Consider the following 27,135-nt stretch of genomic DNA (forward strand, 5'->3'; position numbering starts at 1 on the left):
ATTGGGGGGGGCCACCTAAATTCATCAAAAATACCGGTTTTGCGAAAGAGGCCGCCGTGCACAGACTGCCCGGCCCTCAGTGCTCTCCACACTCCAGCTGAGTCAGAACAGAGACGAGCCCCCTCACCCCGCCTACCCTCCCCCATCCTGCCCCTCCAAGGCCAGGGGGGCCCTGACGTGTTTAATGGAAGATCTGGGTGACAGCTGGTTCTGGTTATTGAGGTGAAATTTTCCATTTTCGCTGAGCAATCAGGTGGGGTGGAATAAGATGTCATTTCAGTTCCAAAGCCTTTTCATTTCATATTTGCCATCCTAACAGAAAACTTTCCTGTGCCACTTCCCAACCCCCTCTCCGCTTCTTATGTCTTCCTCCTCTCCCCCACCCCCCACCAGCAACTTAATCCACTCAACATCACTTTTCAAATTAGGTATAGCACCTTCCACTGATTTGTGATGTCCCCACCTGGCAAAATGAAGCTGAATGTAGAAACTACAATTTGGATGTGATTGAAACATGTCTGATTTTAAATCGAAAAATTATCAGGAGCTAAACCCAAAATGTTTATTTTTACCATGAAGGGTATGGACCCTGCTTAGAAGTTCTTATGAAGCAGTTTAATAATCTTTAGGTTGAGCTTTTTTTTTAATACCGATGCTTTCTGCTAACACAGACCAAAAGCCAATTGTTGTTTGATGTTTTGCAGGGACCTATCCTCCAACCGCCTGTCGTCTCTTCCTGTAACAGGGTTACATGGTTTAACTCACTTAAAATTAACAGGAAATCATGCCTTACAGAGTTTGATATCATCTGAAAACTTTCCAGAACTCAAGTGAGTTTGTCATTAAAACTAATAAGATACATTTGTGGTCGTGCAAAGTAATAGACGTGTTATAGTAGTTTTCGAAATTTATGAGGTCATGGGACTCTTTTGAATTGCATTTCATGCCGTCAAGTCCCCCACCCCTGGGGCGTTGTTAGGACAAACCCTGAAGTGGGAGACTGCGTCTTCCTGATCACATTTCCTTTCTTTCTCAAAGATGACTCCCAGAATCCTAGCGTTCACGGGAAGAGTTTGAAAACCACTGATCCATGGGGTGTAAACTAGGACACGTAATTAAATAACATAACATTATTGTAGTCCTGCTTACGTTTTTAAATTAATCTAGCTTGTTATATGTTCTAATAAAATGTGCTAAATTTGTATTTCTTTGAGGAAGTAATGCTCTTTAAAACCTGTTATGCTTATTACTGTTAAAAAAAAATCCCTTGAAAGACTATATATACCTACATACATGTAGGTATGTGTGTGTGTATATATACATATATATACATATTTTTAAACCACAGTACATCTTACATACTTTTAAAACCATAACCCCAAACGGGAGTTTGGAAAGTAGAAGAACCACTGTACATATACAAATTTACATCATGTTTTCTTTACTTTACATTATGTCATACTATAAGCACTTTTTAATGGTGCTACAATTTCCCTAGCAGTCATTTTTTAACTTCTTTATTATGGAAATTTTCGAGCACCAAAGTAGAGAAAATAATATAATATATGCATCACTCAACCTCAACAGTTATCAACATTTCATAGCAATAATTTTTAATAACTCCATTGTTATAAATAGCACAGTAATGAACATCTTTGTACACAGTTAATATTTTAGTTAATTAAGGCTAAGATCCAAAGACAGAATTATTGAGTGAAAGAAGATGAACACTATATTTAATAACCTGTGTCTTTAAGCATGTGTTTTGTTTGGTTTTGTTCATTTAAAGGGTTATAGAAATGCCTTATGCTTACCAGTGTTGTGCATTTGGAGTGTGTGAGAATGTCTATAAAATATCTAATCAATGGAATAAAGAGGACAACAGCAGCACAGATGACCTTTATAAGAAAGATGCTGGAATGTTTCAAGTTCAAGGTAAGACCTGCTATGTCACCCTGATGAAATTGTATCTAGAAGGGTCTTGAAAGGTCATCAAACAGGTCATCTGAACTCCAGATAAGTCCCTATGTAACCAGCCCCAGCAAGGTGGCATTCAATCCCACTACTTAGAGACTCCCAGAGAAACAGAAATATCCCTTAGGATTCATTCTAAAAGTTCATCTTTTCCGTAAGTGATTTCTTCCTACTTTTATTTATAATTCGATCCCCTTTAGCATAGACTATCCTCAGGGGTAATTCTTAATATTGATGTTAATATTTCCATAAGCTTTTTAAAAAGGACCTCATCCTTACGGCTACCTTTTTTTAAAAAAACATGTTTCTGAGTGGTTTCCTCCAGAAGATAAAATCCATTTTTATTCTTAGGGCCTGAGATGAGCGGACAGTATAGGCATTTAGATACCTCCATATGTCAGCAGAAGGACTCAAGAATCCCACTTCTCATCCAACTAATTCTCAAACCTTCTCCCCTCCCACCCCCCATGGAGGTATCTGTCAGGAAGGCGAAATGAGATAATGTCTGTAAAGCGCTTGGCTTTCCTTGAAGTAAGACCTTACTTAAACAGGCAGCAATGCACCTGAAACCACACCTGTGGTAATGAGGAGGTGCCCGGGCGGCCCTCGCTTTCCTTTCCTGCCAACCTTGCGAGTTTGCACAGTGTCTAAACAGACTGGCTTCTCTCCCTTTGGGCCCTGATGATTTGTTGATTCCCAAGCAAGTGTGATTCCGTCTGTCTGCATGTTCCCGCCTTACCTTCTCTTCATGCACACACATCGGGTTAAGGAGCTGATATTTTAGCCCTTGGCTTTTTTGTTTGAGGCCACAACATGGATCTGGCTCTTGTTTTTCCCTTAGTTTTTGCTCTTCCTGCTTCAACCACGCTAATTTCTATCATATTTATTCACTCAGTAAAAGAAAAAAATTAAGAGTGCCTCCTATGAGCCAGGAGGAACACAATGGACAAGAAAAAGTTCCTCAAGGAGTTTATGTTTAAGGGCAGTTGTTCTATATGTTAGATCACAAAACTCCTATTTCATAAGTAGGTGCTAAACTAAGCACCAAGCTGTAACTTGATTTGTCCTTTGTTAAGCAGAATTCCCCAGGAAAGATAGAAACTTACTATACCTGATTCTCCTTCTTGTGCTCAGAGAACACAGCCCAGAACCTTTGCACTCTAGCTATCTAAGCATTGGAAAAGTGGAGACAGGCCCACAGCCTTTCTCTAATTTAGGTCAGTGCAATTTGGGGCCATCATGAGCTGCAGGGAACAAGGACAGAAGGAGAGAGCTAAGGTGTTATGGTCTGGAGCCTGGGGTTACCCTCTCTCACCCCCAGTTCATCTGGAATACTACGTCATATAGTAGCTCGAGTAGAACATCCAAAGGCCAAAAGCCGGAGCCCAGGGAAAAGTGGGACGTCTGGCCTTCAGTTCCCTTTGTGACCTTTCATGTCTCGAGGATGTGGTCCTGGGATGTGGTCCCCAGGAAAGAGACAGAACCCATCATTCCAGGGCTTCTCATTCCTGCAGATGAGCGTGATCTTGAAGATTTCCTGCTGGACTTTGAGGAAGACCTGAAAGCCCTTCATTCGGCGCAGTGCTCACCTTCCCCAGGTGAGAAAGCTCTCAGCACTGCCTCAGCACCAGACCCACCACTGACTCTGAGGCCATCAATGACGTATTGGTGACACTTCAAAGCAAAATCTGTGCCACCTTTGAGGCTCTTATATCCCTCCCCATGGGGACTTTTAAAATAGAAGTGTCCATTCCCTAGAGTTGGTCCCCATTCATAGATAAGATTTCTGTGAAAGACTTGATTCAGATTAATGAAAACTGAAGAATCAATCATGTAGTTAGAAGCATATGCAATTTTTTTAAGATTTTATTTATTTATTTATTTATTTATTTATTTATTTATTTATTTATTATTTACTTGAGCAGGGTAGGGAGCGTGCATGGGCTGCACGAGGAGGGCGGTGGGGGTCCTTGAGGAACAGATTGGGAGGGAAAGAATCTCAAGCAGACTCCCTGCCGAGCAATGTTGATAACTCGGAGCCCTGATATCATTACCTGAGCCAAAACCAAGAGTCCACTTAACCAACTGGGCTACCCAGCCCCCCCTCATAGGCAATTGTTTAAGTGTTATCAGCAATCTAGCCTGAACTAGTACACAGCAGTCTTGCTTCATGTAATCACTTATTTTTTAAAATTTCATCTTCCCTAAATAGCTATTTGGTTAAAGCAAATAATAATTTATACAGAGAAGTAAAAAAACTGTATATTGACGTCATGTGTTTGTCCCAATCCCAGGAACAGGATAGGCCAGTTGGGGGGGAAAAAAAAAGCTCTCTTGCTTTCAAATGTCAAATGTCATTATAAACCTAAGATGAAATTTTCATGAAATGCACTCTCATACTACCCATACTTTCCCTTCTAATATTATGGAGTATTTCCCTGGGATTCTCTTTCTCTGCTTCCTGAACATTTTTGAAGCATCCTGAAAAAAGTATAATGAAAAGCCCAGGAGATCTGGCTGTATTTGGGAGACCTTAATCAAGTGATTGAAATTCCCCATCTCCATTTCTCTGTGTTTAGCTTCAAAACATGAGCACCTGGTATTCGTGTTTTCACAGTAGTTAAAGAAAGTAGAGCATGCCACAGGGGAACTGTGTGTTACTCTGGCTGTTATTGGCCTCTCTCTTGGTGTCCTAATAAGAGAAACATAAAGGTAATGTGGCAGAAGTCATAAACCTTAGTTTGATACCCAGTCTCTTTCTTCCTTGGACTTCTAGGGCCCTTCAAACTCTGCGAATACCTGTTTGGTAGCTGGCTGATCAGAATTGGAGTGTGGACCATAGCCGTCTTGGCGCTTACTTGCAATGCCTTGGTGACCTCAACGGTGTTCAGAGCCCCTCTGTACATTTCCTCCATAAAACTGTTAATTGGGTTAATAGCAGCAGTAAACATGCTCATGGGGGTCTCCAGTGCTGTGCTGGCTGGTGTGGATGCGTTCACTTTTGGCAGCTTTGCACAGCATGGGGCGTGGTGGGAGCAGGGGGTCGGGTGTCAGGTTGTCGGCTTTTTGTCCATTTTTGCTTCGGAATCATCTGTTTTCCTGCTTACCCTGGCAGCCCTGGAGCGTGGGTTCTCTGTGAAATGTTCTGCAAAATTTGAAAGGAAAACTCCTTTCTCCAGTCTGAAAGCAATCATTCTGCTCTGCGCGGTGCTGGCCTTGACCATCGCCACAGTTCCGCTGCTGGGGGGCAGTGAGTTCAGCGCCTCCCCGCTCTGCCTGCCCCTGCCCTTTGGCGATCCCAGCACCACAGGCTACATGGTCGCACTCGTCTTGCTCAACTCCCTTTGCTTCCTGGTGATGACCATTGCCTACACCAAGCTCTACTGCAATTTGGAAAAGGGAGACCTGGAGAATATGTGGGACTGTTCTATGGTGAAGCACATCGCTCTGTTGCTCTTCACCAACTGTATCCTTTACTGCCCCGTGGCTTTCTTGTCCTTCTCCTCCTTACTAAACCTCACCTTTATCAGTCCCGAAGTAATTAAGTTTATCCTTCTGGTGATTGTCCCGCTTCCTGCATGCCTCAATCCCCTTCTGTACATCCTCTTCAATCCCCATTTTAAGGAAGATCTGGGGAGCCTGGGAAAGCAAACCCACTTCTGGACGAGATCGAGAAACCCAAGCCTGATGTCTATTAACTCTGATGATGTCGAGAAGCAGTCCTGTGATTCAACCCAAGCCTTGGTAACCTTCACCAGCACCAGCATCGGCTATGACCTGCCTTCCAATTCTGTGTCACCACCAGCTTACCCGGTGACCGAAAGCTGTCACCTTTCATCTGTGGCATTTGTCCCATGTCTCTAATTCACCTGTGGGAGAAAATGTTTGCAAACATTGAAAAACCAAAAATATGAGATTGGGTACATCAGAGCAGTAACTAAAAATAGCCGAGTGGAAACTTTGTTTGTTTTTGATATCTCTCAGCGTGGAAAAAGCTGGAAAACCTGTTGATACTGGAAAGTGAAAAATAAGTCTAAATGCTGCTTGTATAATTCATTCAGATATAAGAGATAGATCAGTCACACTATTTAGGTATGCCCAGATTTTAAAAAGCAGATTTGCAATGTTCAAAAAAGATTCTCCATGATTTCAACTGAATTCTTTTTAAACTCACCAATCTAATTATTTGGGGAGAGGGGCAGAACTACTTGCTTACAAAAGAGGTTTTAAACCTGAAAACCCTTAAAAGATGGTTAGAGGTGTTTGGAAAATAGGGTTTTAAATGGCCTACATTACTAAGTAAAGGCTGTGGCCAGTAGGATTGCATTTTAATGACCATGTGGATGTTTTAGTCCTCCTTTGCCTTTCCTCACAAAGGATCTTTCCAGGTCACCAGTCCCCTCCTGAATGGATAATGTGGGGCCTTCTTAGTTATAGTCATGTCATTTTTAGAGATGCCAGAATTTGTGTATCAGCATGAGATGGTTCCACCTCAGTGAAGTAAAACTGTCTACAAATATTTTGAAAGGAAAATAAACTTAAATTCTTAAATTGCCATGAAGGCGATCATGTAAAAGTGAGGTTTGCCTTGTCTAATTCCTTGTTAATTCCTTGCTGTCCAGCACTCAGAATAAAAGTCCATTGCTGGCAATGGATATACCTAGAAAAGATGGTGAGCAACCTGGGAGGATTTTGATGTTTTTTGTTTGTTTGTTTTCAGGTGAGTGCACACTTTTTGCAGGTGGTTTTATCATTTGATTCAAACTAATGTGCATCTTAAGGAAATAATCAAATGGAGACTGACATAAATGAAATCCACTGGCATAATAACTTCTCACACGTGTATCTCTAGTAGCTCTAGCAACTGTCTGAAACCACTTTGGACTCAACAGGGACTTGTAACATATCCTGTTTATTTAGCTTGGTTTTAGCTGTGTTGTCTCTGGACCAACCCACCTGATGTCAGGAACATGACTTCTCTGCTTATTCCATATGTAATACATGTGTTAAGTATTTTAAGAAGCAGAATTATTAAATACTAAAGGTCAAAGGATTAATTTGTAACTTCTATTATACTACATTAGCTTCAATACATCCAAACCAAAAGACTGCTAGGTAGATTTATTTTTATATAAGCATGTTTATTTTGATCAGATGTTTTAACTTGGAATTGAAAAAAAAATACATTTATGAGATGTTTTATAAGATGTGTAAATATAGAACTGTATTTATTACTACAATAAAGATTCAGTAACACTAAGGACCATGATGATAATAAACCATGTACAGTGGCATATTCTTCCGTATATATTGTGTTTCTCTGCCCATTTTCTTTAAATTCATTAACTGTATATAATATGTGTAAATGTATAGTACTTGTAAATAGATTCCAAACTTGCTTTTCTATTGGGTACAAAATAAAAGAAATTTGTAATAAAATGTGTGACTATAAAACAAAAGATCTTCAGCTCTTTTATTGAGCCCACAGGCAAATCTATGGTCTCCTAAATGTTTTTTATTTCTGATGTGTAAGTAGTACATTTGCTATTGAAGTATTTGCACCTTAATATTTTAGGTATTTTAGACTTATCTTAAGAAGTAAACCCTTCACAAGGACAAATCAAGATATCTTTACCAACTCCTGGATTGTGTTAAGTAGGGCTAATAAACCATTTTGTCATGGCAAATGACTTGGTAAACTTTATTGTCCCCAGTGAGGGTTTGGATTTCATAGCCAGAACCCATTTCTTTTGCAATGTAAAAAGAAAAAAAAAAAAAACTCCACAACTAGAAAGAAATATATAAATAACAAATCAATCTTAAAATTATTTAACATGAACATGAGTTTTCTATAAATTCTTCCCTTAAAAAAAACATATTTCATGACCACGTCAAGGCCAAAACGTTTTCTAAGGACATGCAATTCTCAGGGCACAAAGAAATGCACTGTTCCCTTCAGCTCCCAACCCCCAAAACATAAGAAATGAAATGATTTTCCCAACATCTTGTGCCAAACTCTCCCAGCTGCAGTAGTGATTCCTGCTGTCCCTATACAGGTCGCAAAACGAAACTGTCAAGTCTGGCTGGAGGCCCAGCATTATTGCTAAGATGACCCATGTTTACTGAGCACCCTCAGGGTAGCTGGCACTGAGTTCGCCACCCATCCATCAGCTAGAACCATATGCTTCAACCTAACTGAGTTAACAGGCATCCAATGGTGTCTACTGTGCGGCCCATACTTGGTTTGTCTTCAGCTGAAACAAAGGCGCCAACATGATCTCACTCCTCCGACCCCAAACAGCGGATACAAAAGTTGCTTCTAGAAAAATGGATCTCAGTCCTCCTCAACAGACTTGTTTTTGGGTACCTAAAGTTAGGAACAAGTCCTGGCAGCCCACCTCTTTCTGTCCCACTCAAGAAAACACAAATCAGGGATGTAACTTTTTTAAAAGGGGAAAAAAATCCACTCTAACGCATTTTTAAAAATCCACAAACTCTATCACTGTATTAGCAAAACCTGGTTATAATACACCTCCCACCAAACACTGCTCTATTAAGTGTCTGATAAATGCTCTCCACTGTATTACAGTAAATCGGATTGGCTGGAATTACATCCACAAATAAATAGACCTACAGGGAGAAGAAGAAAAGATATAATAAACTCGACAGACAGAACAACAGCAAAAACAAAAACCAAAAGATGGTAAACCGGTGACTAGCCTGGAGTAAGTGGTTAACTTGACGTTTTCAAAATGGATTTATTCATTCAAAAACACTTGTGTGCCTAATATAGGCAGTGTTCTATATTTGGGGGTTTCTATGCAGAACACAGTCTGGAATTTGTACTTCAGAGGAGGAGAGATAGACAACAAGCAAATACAAACTAGGAAATACGTGATAGAAACATGAATGAAGGAAAGGAAGCTTGAAGAGCGTGGCAAGAGTGACCAGCATGTTACTTCAGAGGCAGAGCTTAAGAAAGGTCTCTCTGGAAAGGCAACTTTTAAACTAAGATATTATTCAAAGAGGAGCTACCTTTGCTTTAGCATTCAACCACTTACATCAGTAAAACTCATTGTTTTTAGTCTCCCCATTCCTATGTCACCCACAACCAATCATTTTAGATGACATTTTAATATAGAAATATATTAGGTGGCTGTTATTGCACGTAATTTGTTCTTACAACTGTTACTAGAGAAAATCATTCTTGTACAAAATAGGAAACATCTTTTCATTTCGTTTTGGCCAAAAGTGGAAAAACAAGGTAGAAAAAGGTAATAAAATTAGCAACATCATGCTTATTTAGAAGCTGAAAAGCATCAACATCTGAAAAAATAACAGTGTTTTGCTATTTTTCTTAATCTTATCACTACATTAGCTCAGAGGCCCATTAGCCAACATGAGACTAAGTCCCGGATAAATAGATGGGGCTCACTGCGATCACAGTAGCCCCATTCATGCTCTTCAGCATTTGGAAATTTTATTTTACAATTCAACTATGTAGATAAAAGAGACTATCCCCCTCCATGCCACTAAACACAGACTACCTTCTTTCTTAGGCCTCAGAGGCCCTAAAATACAGTTAGGTTTGGGTAGTTTTCCTTGCAAGTGAAGTGGTCACACTTCTGTAACTGTACCCCCACTTCAATGACCTCCTTAGGAACATTTCTAAAGATGCTGGAATCAGATTCAACACTGACTCATTCATTTCCAACCCAAGTTTCAGCATGTCTGACCCTTGAAGCTTATTGGGTAGGATGATAACAAAGCTTTAGCTTGTCTGGATGAAGAAACTAGAAGAAAATGAATGTGATATGCTGGAGAAGCATTGTGCAACCTGGGTTTTCCAACTCTAGCCACACAGTAAGACATGACTTCCCATTCTGGTTACTACATTTTAAATGGACCGTTAAAAACATGCTTTCTTACGTCCATGCTGATTAGGTAGGTCCCTGGCAGTCAGTACTGCCTCTTGTTCTCAAACAAACAAACAACAACAACAACAACAACAAAACACATGCTAATCCATGAGGATAGGGAATCTAATGATATGGGATAGGAAAACGATAGCTCATCAAATTAAAAACAGGGGTTCCTGGCCGGTTCAGTAGGTAGACCATGCATGCAACTCTTGATCTTGGGGTTGTAAATTCGAGCCCTACATTGTGTATACAGATCACTTAAAAATAAAATCTTTAAAAAGAAAAGATTGAGAATGTCTCCCTCAGAGAATAGAAAGCTGAAGAAGAACACTTGAAATATTTGAATAATTGAAATTTATTAAGTGCTTTCTTAAGTACCAGCTCACAGCAGGCCAAATGGTAAAATGATTAAACCCAGGGATTTGCCACCAGTCAAACCTGCATTCAAATCCTGGTTCTGTTACTACCTGTGTAGTAATTGGGCAAAATACTTAATTTTTCTTAGCCTCAACTTCGTCCTCGCTCAAATGGGCAAATACCACCAGCCTTATAGGACTGGGAGTATTATTAGCTCAGTGTGTATAAAGCTGGAATGGAGCAGATGTTTAATAAATGATTGCTGTCTTTTTCCCCTTTCCTAATAGCCCTATGACATAAGCAAAGCAGGACTTGCCACTTTGTAGATAAAGAAACTGAGAATCAGAGTAAGAAGTGACTCCCTGAGACCAAAAATGAGAAGCTATTATTAAAACTTGGGTTTTACTTAATAGCACTTGAAAGGCAATCACAGGATGAGCCAAATTACTCTTTTAGAGAACAAAAACCAACTGGTGGATAATTCAGGGAGACAGAGTTGGGCTTAACCTAAGCAAGATTCACTTCATTACATGTCTTGGATCCCAAAGAAAGTCTATTATATTGAATGAGAAGCTAGATCAAATAATGGTTAACTTCTTAATTCTCAGTGTTTTAGATGAATTCTTGGGAAGTGTGGTATTGTGATTTATAATAAGAAATATGTATTTAGTCTTGTTCCCCATTCCTGGCACAGAGTTCCTAAAACCCTTGGAATTTTCTAAGTGATGAAAACCACGAAGGTGTATTTTGTTATGTTAATGAATGACTTTGGGAAGATCCCTAGGTCACCTAAGGATGGAAGCTGGTTGCCAGGGGAGCCAATCCTGTGATTAGAGGGTTGGAACTTTCTGCCCCCCAACCCCCCAAGCCCTGACCCTGCCCTTGATCTCCTGGGTGGGGAGGGGACTGGAGATTGAGTTCAGTCACCAATGGCCAATGATTTAATCAATCATGCCTATGTAATGAAGCCTCCATAAAAATCCAAAAGGATGGGGTTCAGAGAGCTTCCAGGTTGGTGAACACGTGGAGATTTGGGGAGAGTGGCTCCCTTGGAGAAGGCATGGAAGAAGCACCTTTCCCCATACTTTGCTGTATGCGTCTCTTCTATCTGGCTGTTACCATGTTATATCCTTTTATAATAAATTGGCAATCTAGTAGGTAAAATGTTTCTCTATGTTCCATGCCCTGCTCTCGCAAATTAATTGAACTCTAGGAACGCGTCTTCATCCCATCGCAGGTCTTTGAAACATCCCATCTGTAGACAGTTTGTCAGAAGCACAGATAACAACCTGGGATTTGCAACTGGCATCTGAACCAAGGGGGCAGTGGGTGGGGGGAAGGTTGAATTGTGGTTGTGGGAAGGAAACCCACACATGGGACTTGGTGTCAGGACTATAGAGGAAATTTTAGAGATTTAGGAATTTGCTGGGGAAGGCCATGAGATCTTAAATCAACAACCTGAAAGCTAGAGTACATAGCCATATGTCATGAGTGCTGGATATTCAGACCGTTCATTTAGTGATGATGAAGAGTAAAGACTTGGGATTTAAACCCCCTTCTTAGAAACCTGCTGTGGAATCCTGGGCAAGTCTCTTAATTTCTCCAGCTCTTCACTGTCTCTCATTCTTCCTCAAACTACTGATGAAACAACATAAACTCTCTAAGGTTATAGTAGGTTTGAAGCCTGGTCTTTCTGCTGCTGGCTCTCCACAGGTAGTGAGAAGGGTAGGTTAAAAGCCAAGTAAGCTGAGAGTCATAGCACAAAGTCCCAGAATGTACCAGCACAAACATCATGGGTAGCCAAGTTGATGCATCACATACCAAATTCTCTCTTTAGTTGTTTCAAATCCTTATACTCCTCTTTTTGTCTTTCTTCTTCCTTCCCTGTATTTTTAACCCTAAGCTGTATATTAAAGTACTGAGGTGACATAGTGATTGTGGTTAATTAGGCTCTTTTGATCATAAGTAATGAGGGAGAGTAGAGAGTCGTTGAGAGGACACCCATGACAGTAAGAAAAACAGGAGTCTCAGGGCACATGAGTGGCTCAGTCAGTTGAGTGTCTGACTCTCGATTTCAGCTTGGGTCATAATCTCAGGATTGTGGAATCTGAGGCTTGCATTGGGCTCCACGCTCAGCAGGGAGTCTGCTTGAAGTCTAGAAGTCTTCAACCCAGCTCTAGGAATGGAAATTCTTGTTACTCCTTAAATTTATGGATCTCTCACCTTTAAAGTGACCCAGTCTTTGTGCTTCAACTACTTCTATTGCTACCAATTGACCATCTCTATTCTGTAACTTCTCTTTAACTTGCAGTTTTGGTTATTTATAACTTGGGATCATTCATGACTTTAGCCTAGTATCTCCCAAGAGGACCCCACCATCCCCCCCAGGTCTCACTTTAGAACTCACTTTGAGAGCGACTCTCACTTGCTATCCTTGCCTTGGCTCACTCTGTGTTTTCCACTCCAATTCTAGAAGGGAAGGAAGTTGATTGATCACTATTGTCCCTGTGCAGCAGAGCTTTGGAGGCTAGTCAATCTCAGAGATCACTACCCAGATGATGGACAGGCTGCCTCTGGGTCGTATAACCCTTTCTGATCCAATTAATCGTGGTAGGGATAAGGAGAAGTCAGGGTCACATGTTCAAAACCCTGACCATCAGTGCTTAAGGAACCAGCCAGAGTTACCTCCCTCTCAGGCAGTCATGGGCATGGATCTTTTAGAAGAGTCTGGGGGCTCTTGATTGGCCTGTTCTGTAGATGTGACTAATTTTGATTTTCCTTAGTAAGGGAGACAGATTGGAGGTACTTGTCCAGCTCATGCCTGCGTCGTGTTTGTAATTGCTTCCCAGCCACCACCCCTATCACATTTCCTTGACTCAAAGACAGATCAATCAGATGCTCTTTCCAAAGGATTTGGAATTAGGACATTAAGACTAACTAAGTCAGATGATGATGGGATGGGTGCTTGAACTGAAAGAGCAAACAGAATTTTGGGGGCACCTGCGTGGCTCAGTCAGTTAAGCAACTGCCTTCGGCTCAGGTCATGATCCCAGGGTCCTGGGATAGAGCACCGCACAGGGCTCCCTGCTCAGTGGGGAGTCTGCTTCTCCTTCTGCATGTTGCTCTCCCTACTTGGGCTCTCTCTCTGTCAAATAAATAAAATCTTAAAAAAAAAAACAAAACAGAATTTTGGCTAGCATTGACACCCCAAGAAGCCAAAACGATGTGTAAGGTTAAAATTTTGGAAAGCAGAAAGGACTAGAGTGGCCCGCAGCCCCATGAAAGATTGACTTTCTAGAAAGTTCCATTCCCTGGGTGGCCTGGCTGTGCTTTTTGTCCTGTTATTAGATGTCCATGAAGTTGTAGTATCCTCTCAATTAACCTTCTTTTTCATTGAGCTAGTCTGAAGGGGTTTTTTTTATTGATACTGTCCCTCACAAACAAGCTCTCCCCAACTAAACCCCAGCCCCAGCCCCAGCCTTCACCATTTCTCTTCTTTTAACTCAGTACTTTCAGCTTCACCAGTAGGGCTGTGATCCACAAGCCTGTGTGTGGCTGTCCCCTCAGGAGAGGGTATCAGCTGCGTATCCGGGCAGTTTTGTTCCACCTTCGCGAAGCACAGCTTCTGGAAATACTGCCTGGGCCGCTGGGAACCGGATACGAGATCTCCAGAAGGCTCTGCGACGCCATGATCTCCGAAAAGCCCCGTCTTTTCTCAGCCTTCAAATGCCCCACACTTGCTGAACATCCGTGGAGCCTGCGTAAAAAACATGTACTCGTCTGTCGACGCAGACTCGATGAACCTCAGTAATCTGCCGAGGTCAAAACACTACGTAGCTAAAGCCTCAGCCCTCATACTGCATTCGAAGAGCTCCAAGGAGTGGCATCCTTTCTCTCGCCTGAGTTCTAAGGAAGTGAGAAATAAGAAAAAAATAAAGCAGATATGGATCAATCTGTCACTTTTTTTTAAATAATAAACTTAACATTGCAGAATGTGTCTTAAAAATCTCAGCAAGTGAGCTTTCTAGAATTAGCCGTATTCTTTTCCCAGACACGGGCAGCGCTGCGCGACCACCCTCTCCCCACAGGGAGATCAGGTTTTCTGTTGTTACTTCACGGAGCAGCAGAACTGATGGTTCCTGTGGACAGGCTAGTTCCGAATTTTAAAGAAGAGAGGAAGAAGATTACACAAGCCGGCCCGATGCCTCTCCTGGACTTTCCAGTAAGATTTCTCTCTCCTAGCCCCCTGAGAAAAGTAGGCTGGGAGGCCAGGATCATGACAGAAGAAAAAACTTCCCTACTGAGAAGTAATTATCAAGAAATACCTTTTTTAAAAATTTCTAATAGCTATTATTTGAGTATTAAATGTATTTTAAGGGTAAGTATGTCTGGAAAAGCCAGCTTGTAATAATAGTTAACTGTTTTTGGAGGCTTGATTATGCCAGGCAGTGTTAGGTACTTTTTTTTTTTCACATTGGGAGATTTTTATTAACTTAAAATGACCTTGTTAATTGTGTCTGCCCAGTCCTTAGTGAATATGCCTTTATTTGATACAAACCTACCGGTTCTTATCAATACCACAACAGGATCAAGAAGACTTATAGTAATCAGTGTTTTATAATGATTAAAACAATGTTCAAATAACAAGTTACTTCACTGACATACTTAAAAGAATATTCTGGGGAGTGTTTGAAAGCTCTTTTTATAAATAGTAATTGATATATTTAGATAGGTATTTAGTGTTGAAGATAATAAAACATTGTTTTAATACATTGTTTTACTAATGAGGCTAGTTGTTAGATATATTCCTAACACTAAAGAATAAAGCTTTATTCTTTAGTGTTAGGTAAAGTGTTACATACTTTTACGTACCTCATTTAATTAGGAGATAAGCCTATGAGATGGGCCTTGTCATCCCCATTTTATAGATGAGGAAGCTGTAGTACAAAATTGTTGGTTTTGTTTTTTTTAATTTTATAAGTAATCAACACTCAATGTGGGGCTTGAACCTACAACCCTGAGATCCAGAGTCACATGCTTCTACCGGCTGAGCCAGCCAGGCGCCCCACAAAGTTTTAACCAAACAAAGGTTTGATCACTTGCCTAATAAATAGTAAAGGTGGGTCTCAGAGGTATTTCTTTGAATAGCTGCACTAGTAATTTTCAAAGTGTGGTCGCTAGGAACTTAGAAATTAGTATTCTCAGGCCTCACTCCAGACCTAGGGAACGAGAAACTCTGGAGTCCGTCAATCTGTGTTTTAACTGGCTTTCCAGGTGATTCTGATGCAGGCGCACAGGCTCACGTGTGAGAACTACCACACTCTGCTGCCCACAGGAGCTAGGTCTTTAGCGGGAATTGAACTATCACTGCTAGGGCAATGGAGAACAGGAGACAAAAGGGAAAGAAACGTAGCTACCCCAAGTGTAGAGAAAGGGGGAGTATAGAGGCAGACAGGAGAAAATTTATTTCAAATTAAAGAAAAATGAGTGAAAATGTTGGCTAAAGCACTAAGAGAAATATTTATAAAATTCTATAAACATCTTCATCCTTTGTTTAACATTTGTCTACAAAGAATTTGTATAGTACACATGAACTTAAGTTAATTATTTAGTAAACATGCACTGAGTGGTCACGTAGAGGAGTAATATAACAAAGTGATTGAGCATTCAGATTCTGAAGCCAGGTGGCCTGGGTACAAATCCCAGCTCTAATGCTTAAGAGTGGGCAAGTTTCTTCACTTCCCTTTTCAGACTACTCACTATATAATGGGGTTAATAAAATACCCACAGTATACTGCATCTGTCAATAAAGTTTATTTTCTAATTAACCGTAAAAATCAAGAGTAAAATGGGGCACAAAGCTATATTAATTATTGGAAAAGTTGTTTTCATTGGAGGGATTTGCAGTTCATGTTTATCTGATACCTGATTAAGTCCTCAAAGTTTAAATCTCCATTCCACAGTAGAAAAAGATCTTGCTTGACATTTTGGTCAAAACTTGCTAACCATTGAGAGGTTTATTGGAAGCCACAATAAGGAAATGGTCCACAAAGAAGAAGAAAAAAAATACTCTCATTTTTTTTTTTTTTTACTCAATGCTTTTGTCTTAACAAGAGCAGAATTGGCCCTCTGGGGTTTGGAGGGGACTTTGATCTAAAGTAGACCAAATGTCATTGTTTCTGATTAACATAACTTTTATTTTCCAATGGAAAAATGAGAATTCTTGATGTGTTGCTTTGTTTAATAATTAGAAAAAGATTGTGTAGCTGATTTTGCCTGCTACAATCTCTGGAATATCCCATTTTTCTTCTGAATACCTTTGTAATGAGAAATAAAGTTTAAATATTTGTCTCGTGTGGCTAGAGGCATGTATCCTCGCCAAAATTTACTGGAGATGGACAATAGCTCCTCTATACAATTTTTTTTTCAATTTTAATAGTTTGTGGACGATGGGATGTAAAGTAAGTTGGGTTGATCATAAGTTTGGTCCAATGTAGATTGCAGAAAGATGCACAGATCTGATTAACACACAGGTGGCATCACCTGAAGCAAAAGGATGCAGTCTCATTTTAAGGGAAATGATACCAAAGTGATAGAATTTTTTTTCTTATCTGCTGGCCTGCTGATAAGAGGAGTTGTAGAAGTTTCTCCATTTGGTTATACTCATCGTTCACTGCTTCTTTGGCTCTAGATCAAAAAGGCCAACCTTCGATGTGGGAAGGTCATTATGCATGACGAGTATGGCCTCTTTGGAGCAATCAGTTTGACTATTTTCAGATAAAACATCCCTCCCCAGTTTTTGATACAATTATGAATTAAAGAACTGCTGGGACCACTCTGCGTCCAGATTTTTTGGAATGTGAAGGCTGTCTCGACTGAATAGGTGTTCTTTGCTTCCATATTCCCATTTTCCCCATCCATTTGGGACTAAAATCCATTTGTGCTTGGATCAGTAGCTCTTGAAGTAGTTCAAACATGGGTGTGAGAGCTGTAAGTCATCTATCATCTGGGCTGCCTCCTCTCCATGAAGACTGAAGAGGATGTACAAGCCATACCTGGAGCTAGTGATGGGTTTCACTGCTCATCGGGAAGAACTTCCTCCACCACTGTAGTAGCCAGGCTCCAAGATGGCCCCTCAATGATCTTCACCTACTGATATTCACACCCTTGGGTAATCCCCTCCCGTACTGTACCAAGGTTGGTCTGTGGGACCAATAGCATATGGCAGAAGTGATGGCATGTCATCTCCAATGTTAGGTTATAAAAGACTGCATCTTCCATGTTTTGGTGCCGTCTCTCTGTGTCTCTGTCTCTGTGCATCTCTCTCTCTCCCCTGGCTCACTCACGCTGGGGAAGCCAGCTGCCATGCCATGAAGCCACTCATGCAGTCTGTGGAGACTTTCAAGTGGTGAGAAACCTAGGCTCACAAACAACTATGTGAACAAGCTTGGAAGTAGATCCTTCAGCTCTAGTTAGGCCTCAGATGACTGACTGAAGCCCTAGCCAACAGCTCGATTCAACTTCTTACAAGACCCTGAGCCAAACCACCTAACCACCCAGCTAAGCCCTGATGGATTCCTGACCCAGAGACACCATGATACAAAAGTTTGTTGTTATAAACTGCTTAGTTTGGGGGTAGTTTGTTCCACAGCAACACATCACGAGTACAATGTTCCTGTGAATAAACTAGGAATTATCTAACATTCACTTAAACTTCCAGAGCACTTAAAGATTTAAAATTTGAGGAGCCATAATTATTCCTTAGCACGTTTTAGAAAAGAGTAATGATGACGATCCGCATCCGTGGTTAGTACTGTTTTCTGAAACCTGGTAGGTACACACCTCATAATGAGACAGAGCCTGAAGGAAACTATGCAACTCGTGGCCACTATATTCCAGATATTTAAATAGATTCTCCAATGATTTTGGACTACATTTCTTATTCTTTTGTATTTCAAAAAATAAAAACCCATGAATTTCTCTCTACCCTAGAGCAGTGCTTCTCAAATGTTAATGTACATAAAATCACCCTGGGATCTTATTAAAATACAGATTCTAGTTCAGTATCTCTGGGGTGGGGCCTGAGATCCTGCATTTCTAACAAGTTCCCAGATGTTCCTGATGCTGAAGATCTAAAAGCACACTAAGGATTATTGTAATCTCTTTAGTACATTCCCCATGCTAGGGAATCCTCAACTGAAAAAAGCCATGCTTTCTTTTCATCCCTTTGCAAGTGGCATCCCCATCCATCAGCACCATTTTGTTTCCAAGCCTTCATTAGAACTTCATTTTGCCAAATAAATATAGGTCCAAACTAACTTGACAATAATAATATAGATAATAGTAATTTACTTGGTTATTCCCCTTTCTTTGTCCCAGTTTTGTTCTTCACGTCTTCCTTACTCTCGGGAAGTTTTATCAAGTAATTAGGACCCCCCCCCCACCACACACACAATCCTTCTCATTATGCTGAACCGCTGCCCTACCCCGCATTGCTGAAACTTCTTCCTCAAACTGCCTCTGTAACCTCATATCTGCCCTGGCTAGCAAATACTATTGAGTATTTCGTGTTCTAGGCACTGTTCTAAGCTCTTAACCTGTATGATCTTATTATGTATGATCTTATTATCCTTATGAGCCAAGTAAGATCAATACTAGTATTAATCTCATCTCACAAATGAAGAAATGTCAGCCTAGAGGAGTTAAGTGAACTTTCCCAAGGTCACATAGCCCGGTGTTGAATTCAGAGTACCGAGATTTTAAGCACTAAGCCATACTTTTCTCTCTGAAGAGTCTCTCTTCTCAGCCTTAGTCCCTACATCTCTATGCCTCTCTGGCTATCCATTCTTCCAGACCCCTCAACTTCAACATAAAGTTACTACTTAAGTTGCTTTATTCATGTGGCTGTGAACTTATTCTATTTTCTGTGTTCAGTGTCTTAGTGATGCTACTTATGTTCTTCAGGCACAGGTCCACAGGTGCTCAGCTGAATTCGGTTAACCTACTGTGTTGTCAGAGGACAAGAACTTCTACTGAATCTCAGAAGCTCATTTTAAAAAGGTGTGGGGAATGGGGGGAAGGAAGTTTGGTGGTTGATGAGAATGAATATTTTAAAATACCTGAAAAGTCCAGGGGTATCTGGTTTCAGGCACAGTGAATCCTGAAGCCACCACGAATAGCTCTTTCCACCCTCAGCTCTGACTTCCTCTTGGGCCTCACTCCCAGTGGGCCTTCAAAGTGCTGTGGTGAGGTAGCTATCATAGCTCCGGGCTTACATTCTACTAGCTTGGTAAAAAAAGAAAGATCTTCTCAATAATTCCCTCAAAGGCTCCAAGACTGCTTCTCAGTGGACCAACTAAATTCACATTACACTTTCAGTTGCCAGTTAAGGGCATGCACTCAGGAGCTAACTTCCTGGGTTTGTCATTTACTGTGTTGGTGACTTACTTAGCTTCTCTTGACTCTATCATCTGCAAAATGGGGATTATAACAATATTTCATAGGGTTGTTGTGAGAATTTAAATAAGTTCATAAACCTCAAGCACTTAACAGAGTAAGGCCTCAGTTAAGCGTTAGTGCTTATTGAATGCCCATCCCTGAACCTACATTGACCAGCCAACTTGGGGAGATGCATTTTCTGCTTTTCTATACCAAACTATAGAGATTTATAGAGTAGGACTATAGAACTGGAAGGGGTTTTAGTGGTTTGCCACTAGACAGTTTTTGCCATTAGAAAGTCACTAACCTCATCCTATAGTCTGTTTACTCTTTCATGGTGGTGTGGCAGAGATACTCAGCTGTCCCCAAATATGTATCCCAGCCTCCCTTGAAGTGGCCAAGAGTCTGTGTTCTAAACAATGAGACAGAAGCAGATGTGGTTACGTTCAGCTTCTGGGAAGTACTCTTAAGAGAGGAAGTTTGTTTTCCTTATTCTTCTTCCCTGCTAAATGTAATGTGAACAAAAGGGCTGGGACTGGAAAAGCCATCTTGATGAAGACCACCACCCAGAGTGCTGCTGCAGAGTTTAGAAAAAGGACCACCTTGACATAGAACTTGGGGTCCAGCTGGTCCCTTTGTGTGAATTAGAAGAAGGTCCTCCTTCCTCCAGGCTCACTCTGCCAGTGCCCTAGGATGCTTGGTAAGCTGATCATGGGCTTAACTCCAACGCTTAGTATTTCAGCCTTTTGGCCACGTGCAGGAAATGAACAGCAGAATTATATGCGGCAGCCCTCTTGAGAACGGAAGTCACACAGGACAGAGCAACAAGACGGAAGGTGCCTAAGACTCTATAGCCATGGAGTGCCATACCAGTCAGCCTGTCTCCTTACTTGGATTTTTACTTAAGAAACTTCTACCTTGTTTAAGCCACTGCTATTTTCATTTTTGTCAGTCCTGACATAAAAGACTCGTTTGCAACATAGTGAAAGCCTGGATTTTATTCTTGGCTACTTTGACTCATACTTTTTATTCCCCCCTTACTACATCACACTGCTTTTATTTAGTACCACATTAACCAATAGCCAGAAGTGAATGCTACCAATTACCCTCTGTTATACAGTCTCTGATTTTTTTCTCTTTCTACCACTGGGACCAGAGCTTCCACCAGGATTGGGTTCAGTACAGTAGAGAGTAAAATTATGGTTAAAGAAAAAAAACAATTCCCTTCTCTTTAAAGTATGTTCCTGGAGGGCTGTCTTCCAACTTGGGGATCATGCAGACTCTTGCCTGATTAGATCATTTTATCACTCCTGGCCTGCAAGTAAGCTGAAATTGGTCACTAGTGCCATGCCCTTCATAGGTAACTCCAATAAAAAGTGGAAGGTGGCTAGGATTATCGGCTAACTCTCTATACTTAAATTAGCAAAGAATAGTCTTTCTACGCCCATCAAGAAGTGAAAACAGGATCCTGAATTAAGTAGTCTATCTTCCATTACACCACCAAAAAAAGCCAACCTAGCATGCTGAGAAACCTCAGAACGGATAACAGACAGGATCTTTATATTGATCTCTTCTGACTTAACCTGAAGACTATCTGCTAATGGATAGTTTTACCTGTTATTTCGGGCAGTAACACCACTGAATTTAAATGGTAGTGCTTTCTATTGTGTTTCTTAGAGATAGCAGCTAACTCATGCTTGAATATTTGTATGGTCATTGCTCCAACAGACAGTAATGAAATTATTCCCCCCCAAAAGCAAATTTATTTTGTAGTATCTCTTTGCCTTCAAAATTTTGGATAATGATCCCAAACTCAAAATACTACTTATTTTTAAAAGATAAGCTCTACTATATGATCTCTCAACACTCCTGAGGTAAATGCACATATTTCCATATTTTGTATATGTGGAAACAGACAAGAAGCAATGAAATAAGCTGTCATGATTACACAGCTAGTTAATGGTGGAGCTAAATCACATCCAGATCTTTTAGATACATGCTTTTTTCATTACTCACATTGGTTCATACTCCTGAAACTATTTCTTTGTAGCTCCATTTCGACCAGCATGAAATGCCAAATCTATCCACAGGCAGTCTCATAATTTTGAGTGTATGATGTGCTAAGTTGAGTGTTTGTTTTGGCCTTGGCAACAGATGTCCTGATTACCTCCATTAACACAGACAGCTCACCAGTCCTCTATCACTCTTCCTAATTGGTTCAGCTCCCTTAGGCTACTGGCTATCATTCTCTTTCGTAATACTTACATCACTAGGTAGGAACATTTGCAAGATTTAATTTGCTTGACTGACTAAACAATATTGTAAACCCACCTTTGATTTTGGCTAAAGTTGATAATCTTGAAGTTTTTAAATTACCAAGTTAAGGGCAAGTGCAGTATTTTCTTTTAGAACAGATGTGCAATTTTCTTGTTCGATTTAGGCTTTTACTTAATTCATAGAAGATGGCCCTTTGAAGAGTCCCATTCATTTCTATTTTGGGTGGCCCCCCAAATTTATTAACATCTTCCATAAAATATTTTATTCTATGGTGTTTGTGATACAACTGACTCACACATTCTTAATATTCTATTTGCTGTCTTCTATGCAGTAAGTTGTACTTTTAAACTGAGGAAAAAATTCCGGCCCACCAGCACTCACAGCAAAGTCACATCACTTAAGATCAAATTTGCCTCAGATATCGCGGATCTTCTGCTTTCTTGATGAAAACCTGGAAGCACATATTCCTTCTAAGCTCATGTAAAATTTTTTGCTCCCCAGCTGAACTATTTCGTTCCTGGCATTATTGAGTTCCACATTGACGGAAATATTTGTCGGGCTAAAATGTGTCATTTGGAAAAATCAGTTTAAAATATTGAAAGCTTGGCTATCTCCAGGTAGTTATTAGCCGTAAGTCTTAAAGAAAGTCACGGAACAGAACTTTGTAGCCTTGACTGGGATTGAAACAGGGCTCTGCAGCATCTACAGATAATAGTAAATGTTCAGAGTGGCATTTCATTCATGCATTACCGAAGGAGTTAGGGGAAAAAAAAGAAAAAAGGAAACCAGTTGCAGCAGTTCTAATTCCAATCAGACTCTCCGCATCAAGCCTGTTTAGATTGGGCCTGATAAAACTGACTTCTATTCAGCATGTTCATGTGGATTTGGAAGCACAACACGCCCCAAGATGGACAGATGCGGCTGGTATGCAGTTTTACACGTCCTACCTGTTGTCATGTCTAAAAGCCAGTTGTGAATAAATTAGTACAAAGTCAAAGCAGCTTTTTAGGAAGTTTTTAAAAAAATGCACAGGTTTTGGGGCACCTGGGTGGCTCAGTTAAGCATCTGCCTTTGGCTCAGGTCACGATCCCAGGGTCCTGGGATGGAGCCCCACATCGGGCTCCTTGCTCAGCAGGGAGTCGGCTTCTCCCTCTCCCTCTGCTGCTCCCCCTGCTAGTACTCTTCAAATAAATAAATAAAATCTTTAAAAAATGCACGTTTCTAAACGTGCAAACCCTTCTAGAATACTCAGGTATAAGTAGCATGTAATTTTCAAAAAATATTGGCCTTAACTTTTCCTATTTTATGACTTTGACGATAATTCACTTCCATCCAGGAAGACTTTCCCAAACTTTCCCAGCCCAAACTTGGTGCCCTTTTGAAATACTTCCTTGGGCAGGGGGGCACCTGGGTGGCTCAGTCGGTCTCAGGTCATGATCTCAGGGTCCTGGGACTGAGTCCCATGTCGGGCTCCCTGCTCAGGGGGAGCCTGCTTCTCCCTCTGCTCCGCCTCCTCCACCATGCTCTCATGTTAAAATCTTAAAAAAAAAAAAAAGTCCCCTTGGCATACTCTTCTGTTAGGTTCAGTGGCCTTTTTTCATCTTTGTATATCTAGCACAAAGCTCAAATTGATTTTAAGATTTTATTTATTTTGGGGGGGGCAGGAGGAGAACACAGAGGTAGAGTGAGAGGGAGAAGCAAACTCGCCGCTGAGCAAAGAGCCCGATGTGAGGCTCGATCCCAGGACACTGAGATCATGGCCTGAGCAGAAGGCAGACACTTAACCAACTGAGCCACCCAGGGGCCCCTCAAATTGATTCTGAAATGAAAAAAAATGTGATTCTGTTCTGTGGGGTCTCTGAAAACTTGTGTGGTCCCTCTTGTGAAGATCAAATGAAGAGAGGAGACAAATTCTACATCCATTTTACTATCATGAAGGACAGACACAGCTTCCTATTATTTACCTCAAAGATGTCAGAGAAAAAAAAAATGAAAAACTCTTTTCACATTTATTGCAGACACCTCAATCAAGTAGTACTTACAATGTATAGCATAACTATTAGAGAAGGCTATGTGAATGGGGGTGGGCCATGGTAATGAAGGCAGGCCAGCATGTCCTTACATGGCTGTCCACTGGCCCCCAAAATAATAAATGCACAACTGAAGAATACCTGCAGAAAGTGAGGGGGCTTTTTGGTGGTAAATGGAATACAGCCCTAAAAAAAAAAACCTCTTTTCCAGCTCAGCTCTACCACCTACGTTAAGTACCACAGCTCGGAAAGACAAAGATATAGACCCAACTGTGAAACTGTGAGGTGGACAAAAAAAGAAACAATGTCAAGAATGTTCCTTGGAAGTCTGCCTTTACTTGAACACTTCTTATTCCAAAATGCTCTGTATAATTACTGTTAATTTGTACTGAGGGGCAATGATACTTTTGCAGGCATAATACCCAAACCTAAAAGGTTACTAAAATTGTATTTCCCCATTCTTCCCTCACACTAATGTTAAGGCACAGATCTGAAAACAGACTAAGGAAATTGACTTATCTGCGAACACATGACAGCTGTAAGCAAGAATATTGGCCCTGCTTTGTATTACAGCCACATGTTCCTACTTTTTCAACCTTGAAAAATAAATATTTGAACTACAATCTTCAATAAAGTCTCTCCACATTTGTTGTCAGTCTTAATCACCTTTTGCTTGTCTGCTTAGAGCCTTTAGCTCTTAGATGTTGCACCTGGAGATTCTTGCTTGCTTTATGATGTAGGTTTATATGCCCTTTAATTGAAAGCAAACCGCCTTAGATAATCCAGTGACAACAATGTTACAAGGTCCATTTTCCGTTAAAAGGCAAATAGAAATATTAGGCTGTTCTCTAAAATGAAGGAAAACACATAAAAATACACCGCAATCTGCCACACCACTTCCTTTATCAGAGATAAAACCCCAAAGCCTAAAAATGCCTCTTTTGTATTCCACCCCCTGGTGGGAGTAAAGGAGTACAAAGAACTGCAGTTCCCAATGACTGACCTTGCCTCGCTATGTGCCACTTCTCTGCCCAAAGACTTTAAGTCATACAGCATGTGAAATAGCGTATTTACCCTACCACAGTAACTTTATCAACTTTAACCCCAAGTTTTAATATTCTAATTATTTTATGCTGAAAGCACCTAATTAAAAAAAACAGGTAAAAATGAATATGGAAGGGTGACCAAAACATATACCTCACCTGTAAGCAGTGCTTACTTTTTTTTTTTTGAGGTTAAATTTGTAAAATGACAGGAAGGGTGACTAAAAGGGTATCTTAAAAGCAATAAAATTTCTGGGGCGCCTGAGTGGCTCAGTGGTTAAGCGTCTGCCTTTGGCTCAGGTCATGATCCCAGGGTCCTGGGATCGAGCCCTGCATTGGGCTCCCTGCTTGGCGGGAAGCCTTCTTCTCCCTCTCCCACTCCCCCTGCTTGTGTTCCCTCTCTCGCTGTGTCTCCATCAAAAAATAAATAAAATCTTAAAAAAAAATAAAAGCAATAAAATTTCTATAAAATAGCTTCTTGATTTTATTTAAAATACTTTATTTTTTTATTTTTCTTAAGTAAACTCCACCCCCAATGTGGGGCTTGAACTCACAAACCTGCGATCAAGAGTCACATGCTCTACTGACAGCCAGTCAGGCGCCCCAAGTTTCTTGATTTTAAATAGCAGTATGACAACTGATCAAAAAGGAAACAGCTACATATGCTAGGTCCTCTGCCTGCATGACTAACTAAGCACAATATATGATGGTGACCCCTGGAGTTGTTATAGTGTATAGCCTGCACGGCTGGACCTTGGAGCTGATGCATCAAAACATTTTTCCCCCCTCAGGGAGAGAGAGTTAGGGGGAGAGGGGCAAAGGGAGAGGGAGAGAAAACAGTAAGCAGGCTCTTAGCCCAGTGCAGAGCCTGACACTGGGGGAGTTTGATCTCATGACCTTGAGATCATGACCCGAGCCAAAATCAAGAGTCTTGGTCACTCAACTGACTGAGCCACCCAGGCACCCCAAAGTATACTTTTCTTTTTCTTTTTTAGAGAGAGAGAGACAGAGAGAGAGAGACCACAAGCAGGGGGTAGGAACAGAGGGAGAGGGAGAAGCAGACTCCCCATTAAGCAGGGAGCCCAACACAAGGCTCAATCCCAGGACCCTGGGATCATGACCTGAGCTGAAGGCAGACGCTTAACCGACTAAGCCACCCAGGTGCCCAAAGTATTCTTTTTTAAAAAAGATGTAAAAGTTACTGCCGATCAATTGTTAATACAACAAATGGTAAGTTTAAGAATATACAGAAGTTCAGGGCATCTGGGTGGCTCAGTCGTTAAGCGTCTGCCTTCGGCTCAGGTCATGATTCCAGGGTCCTGGGATGGAGCCCCGCCTCGGGCTCCCTGCTCCGTGGGAAGCCTGCTTCTCCCTCTCCCACTCCCCCTGCTTGTGCTCCCTCTCTCACTGTGTCTGTCAAATAAATAAATAAAATCTTAAAAAAAGAAAGAATATACAGAAGTTCAAAACTTAGCACTGTCTCAAAAAACACTATTGAGACACTTAAGCTATTAACATCGAAACTGTTACACTATGAGGTAACAGACTGGAAAAATTTTTCTAAGCACCTAACAATGGTTTTCAAATAATAGAGCAAGAAAAGCTTTCAAGGTTAAATAGCTAAATGCATAAAAATGGAAGAATATGATCTTCTACCCAAATTTCTTTGGTTTTAGAGAAAAATCAATCAGCCTCTTTTTGATTTAATGAAAAACACTACACAAGTGGGTTTCATTCCTGACCTCACCCAACAGCACCTACTAGCCAAATATGCATCATCTGGTAGGCCCATAGTGGGGCCTCAAAACATGGTTTTGAGTAAGCATTATATAAGCTTTGTATACTAAGCTTTATACAAATGTACAGATGTACAAATTTGCCTACTATTTCATGGGGGCTACTGCTCTGTCTCCAACAGTTAGACTGAATTGTGCCTATAAAACCAGATTTGTGAAAGTGTGTGGTGTGTGTGTGTGTGTGTGTGCGTGTGTGTGTGTGTGTGTGTGTGTGTGTGTGTGTGTGTGTGTGTGTCATTAACCAATTTTCTACCAGGTGCAAACCACCGACTATAGACTGGAAAAAAAAATGCAAGGT

The 27,135-nt window shown here is 40.8% G+C and overlaps 2 protein-coding genes across 4 annotated transcripts in view; one reads left to right on the plus strand and one right to left on the minus strand.

Annotated features, from left to right (window-relative positions):
• Positions 1-7,005, plus strand: part of LGR5 (leucine rich repeat containing G protein-coupled receptor 5) — a 123,806-nt gene extending 116,801 nt beyond the window's left edge. For all 3 annotated transcript variants that reach the window (XM_028111034.2, XM_088025638.1, XM_088025640.1), the window contains 4 exons: positions 705-830; positions 1,790-1,935; positions 3,489-3,572; positions 4,751-7,005. In XM_028111034.2, coding sequence (XP_027966835.1) covers positions 705-830; positions 1,790-1,935; positions 3,489-3,572; positions 4,751-5,838 — 1,444 coding nt within the window. In that variant the 3' untranslated portion in view covers positions 5,839-7,005. The remainder of the gene's footprint in view (positions 1-704; positions 831-1,789; positions 1,936-3,488; positions 3,573-4,750) is intronic.
• Positions 7,006-14,020: 7,015 nt separating this feature from the next.
• Positions 14,021-27,135, minus strand: part of ZFC3H1 (zinc finger C3H1-type containing) — a 65,117-nt gene continuing 52,002 nt past the window's right edge. Inside the window, exon 36 of the transcript XR_003610513.2 lies at positions 14,021-14,159. The gene's annotated coding sequence lies outside the window, so the exon portion shown is untranslated. The remainder of the gene's footprint in view (positions 14,160-27,135) is intronic.

Source organism: Eumetopias jubatus, unplaced genomic scaffold (genome assembly GCF_037043125.1).
Source record: "Eumetopias jubatus isolate StellerSeaLion01/CBP00866 unplaced genomic scaffold, mEumJub1_p1.0 scaffold_8, whole genome shotgun sequence".
In the NCBI taxonomy this organism is placed as follows: Eukaryota; Metazoa; Chordata; class Mammalia; order Carnivora; family Otariidae; genus Eumetopias; species Eumetopias jubatus.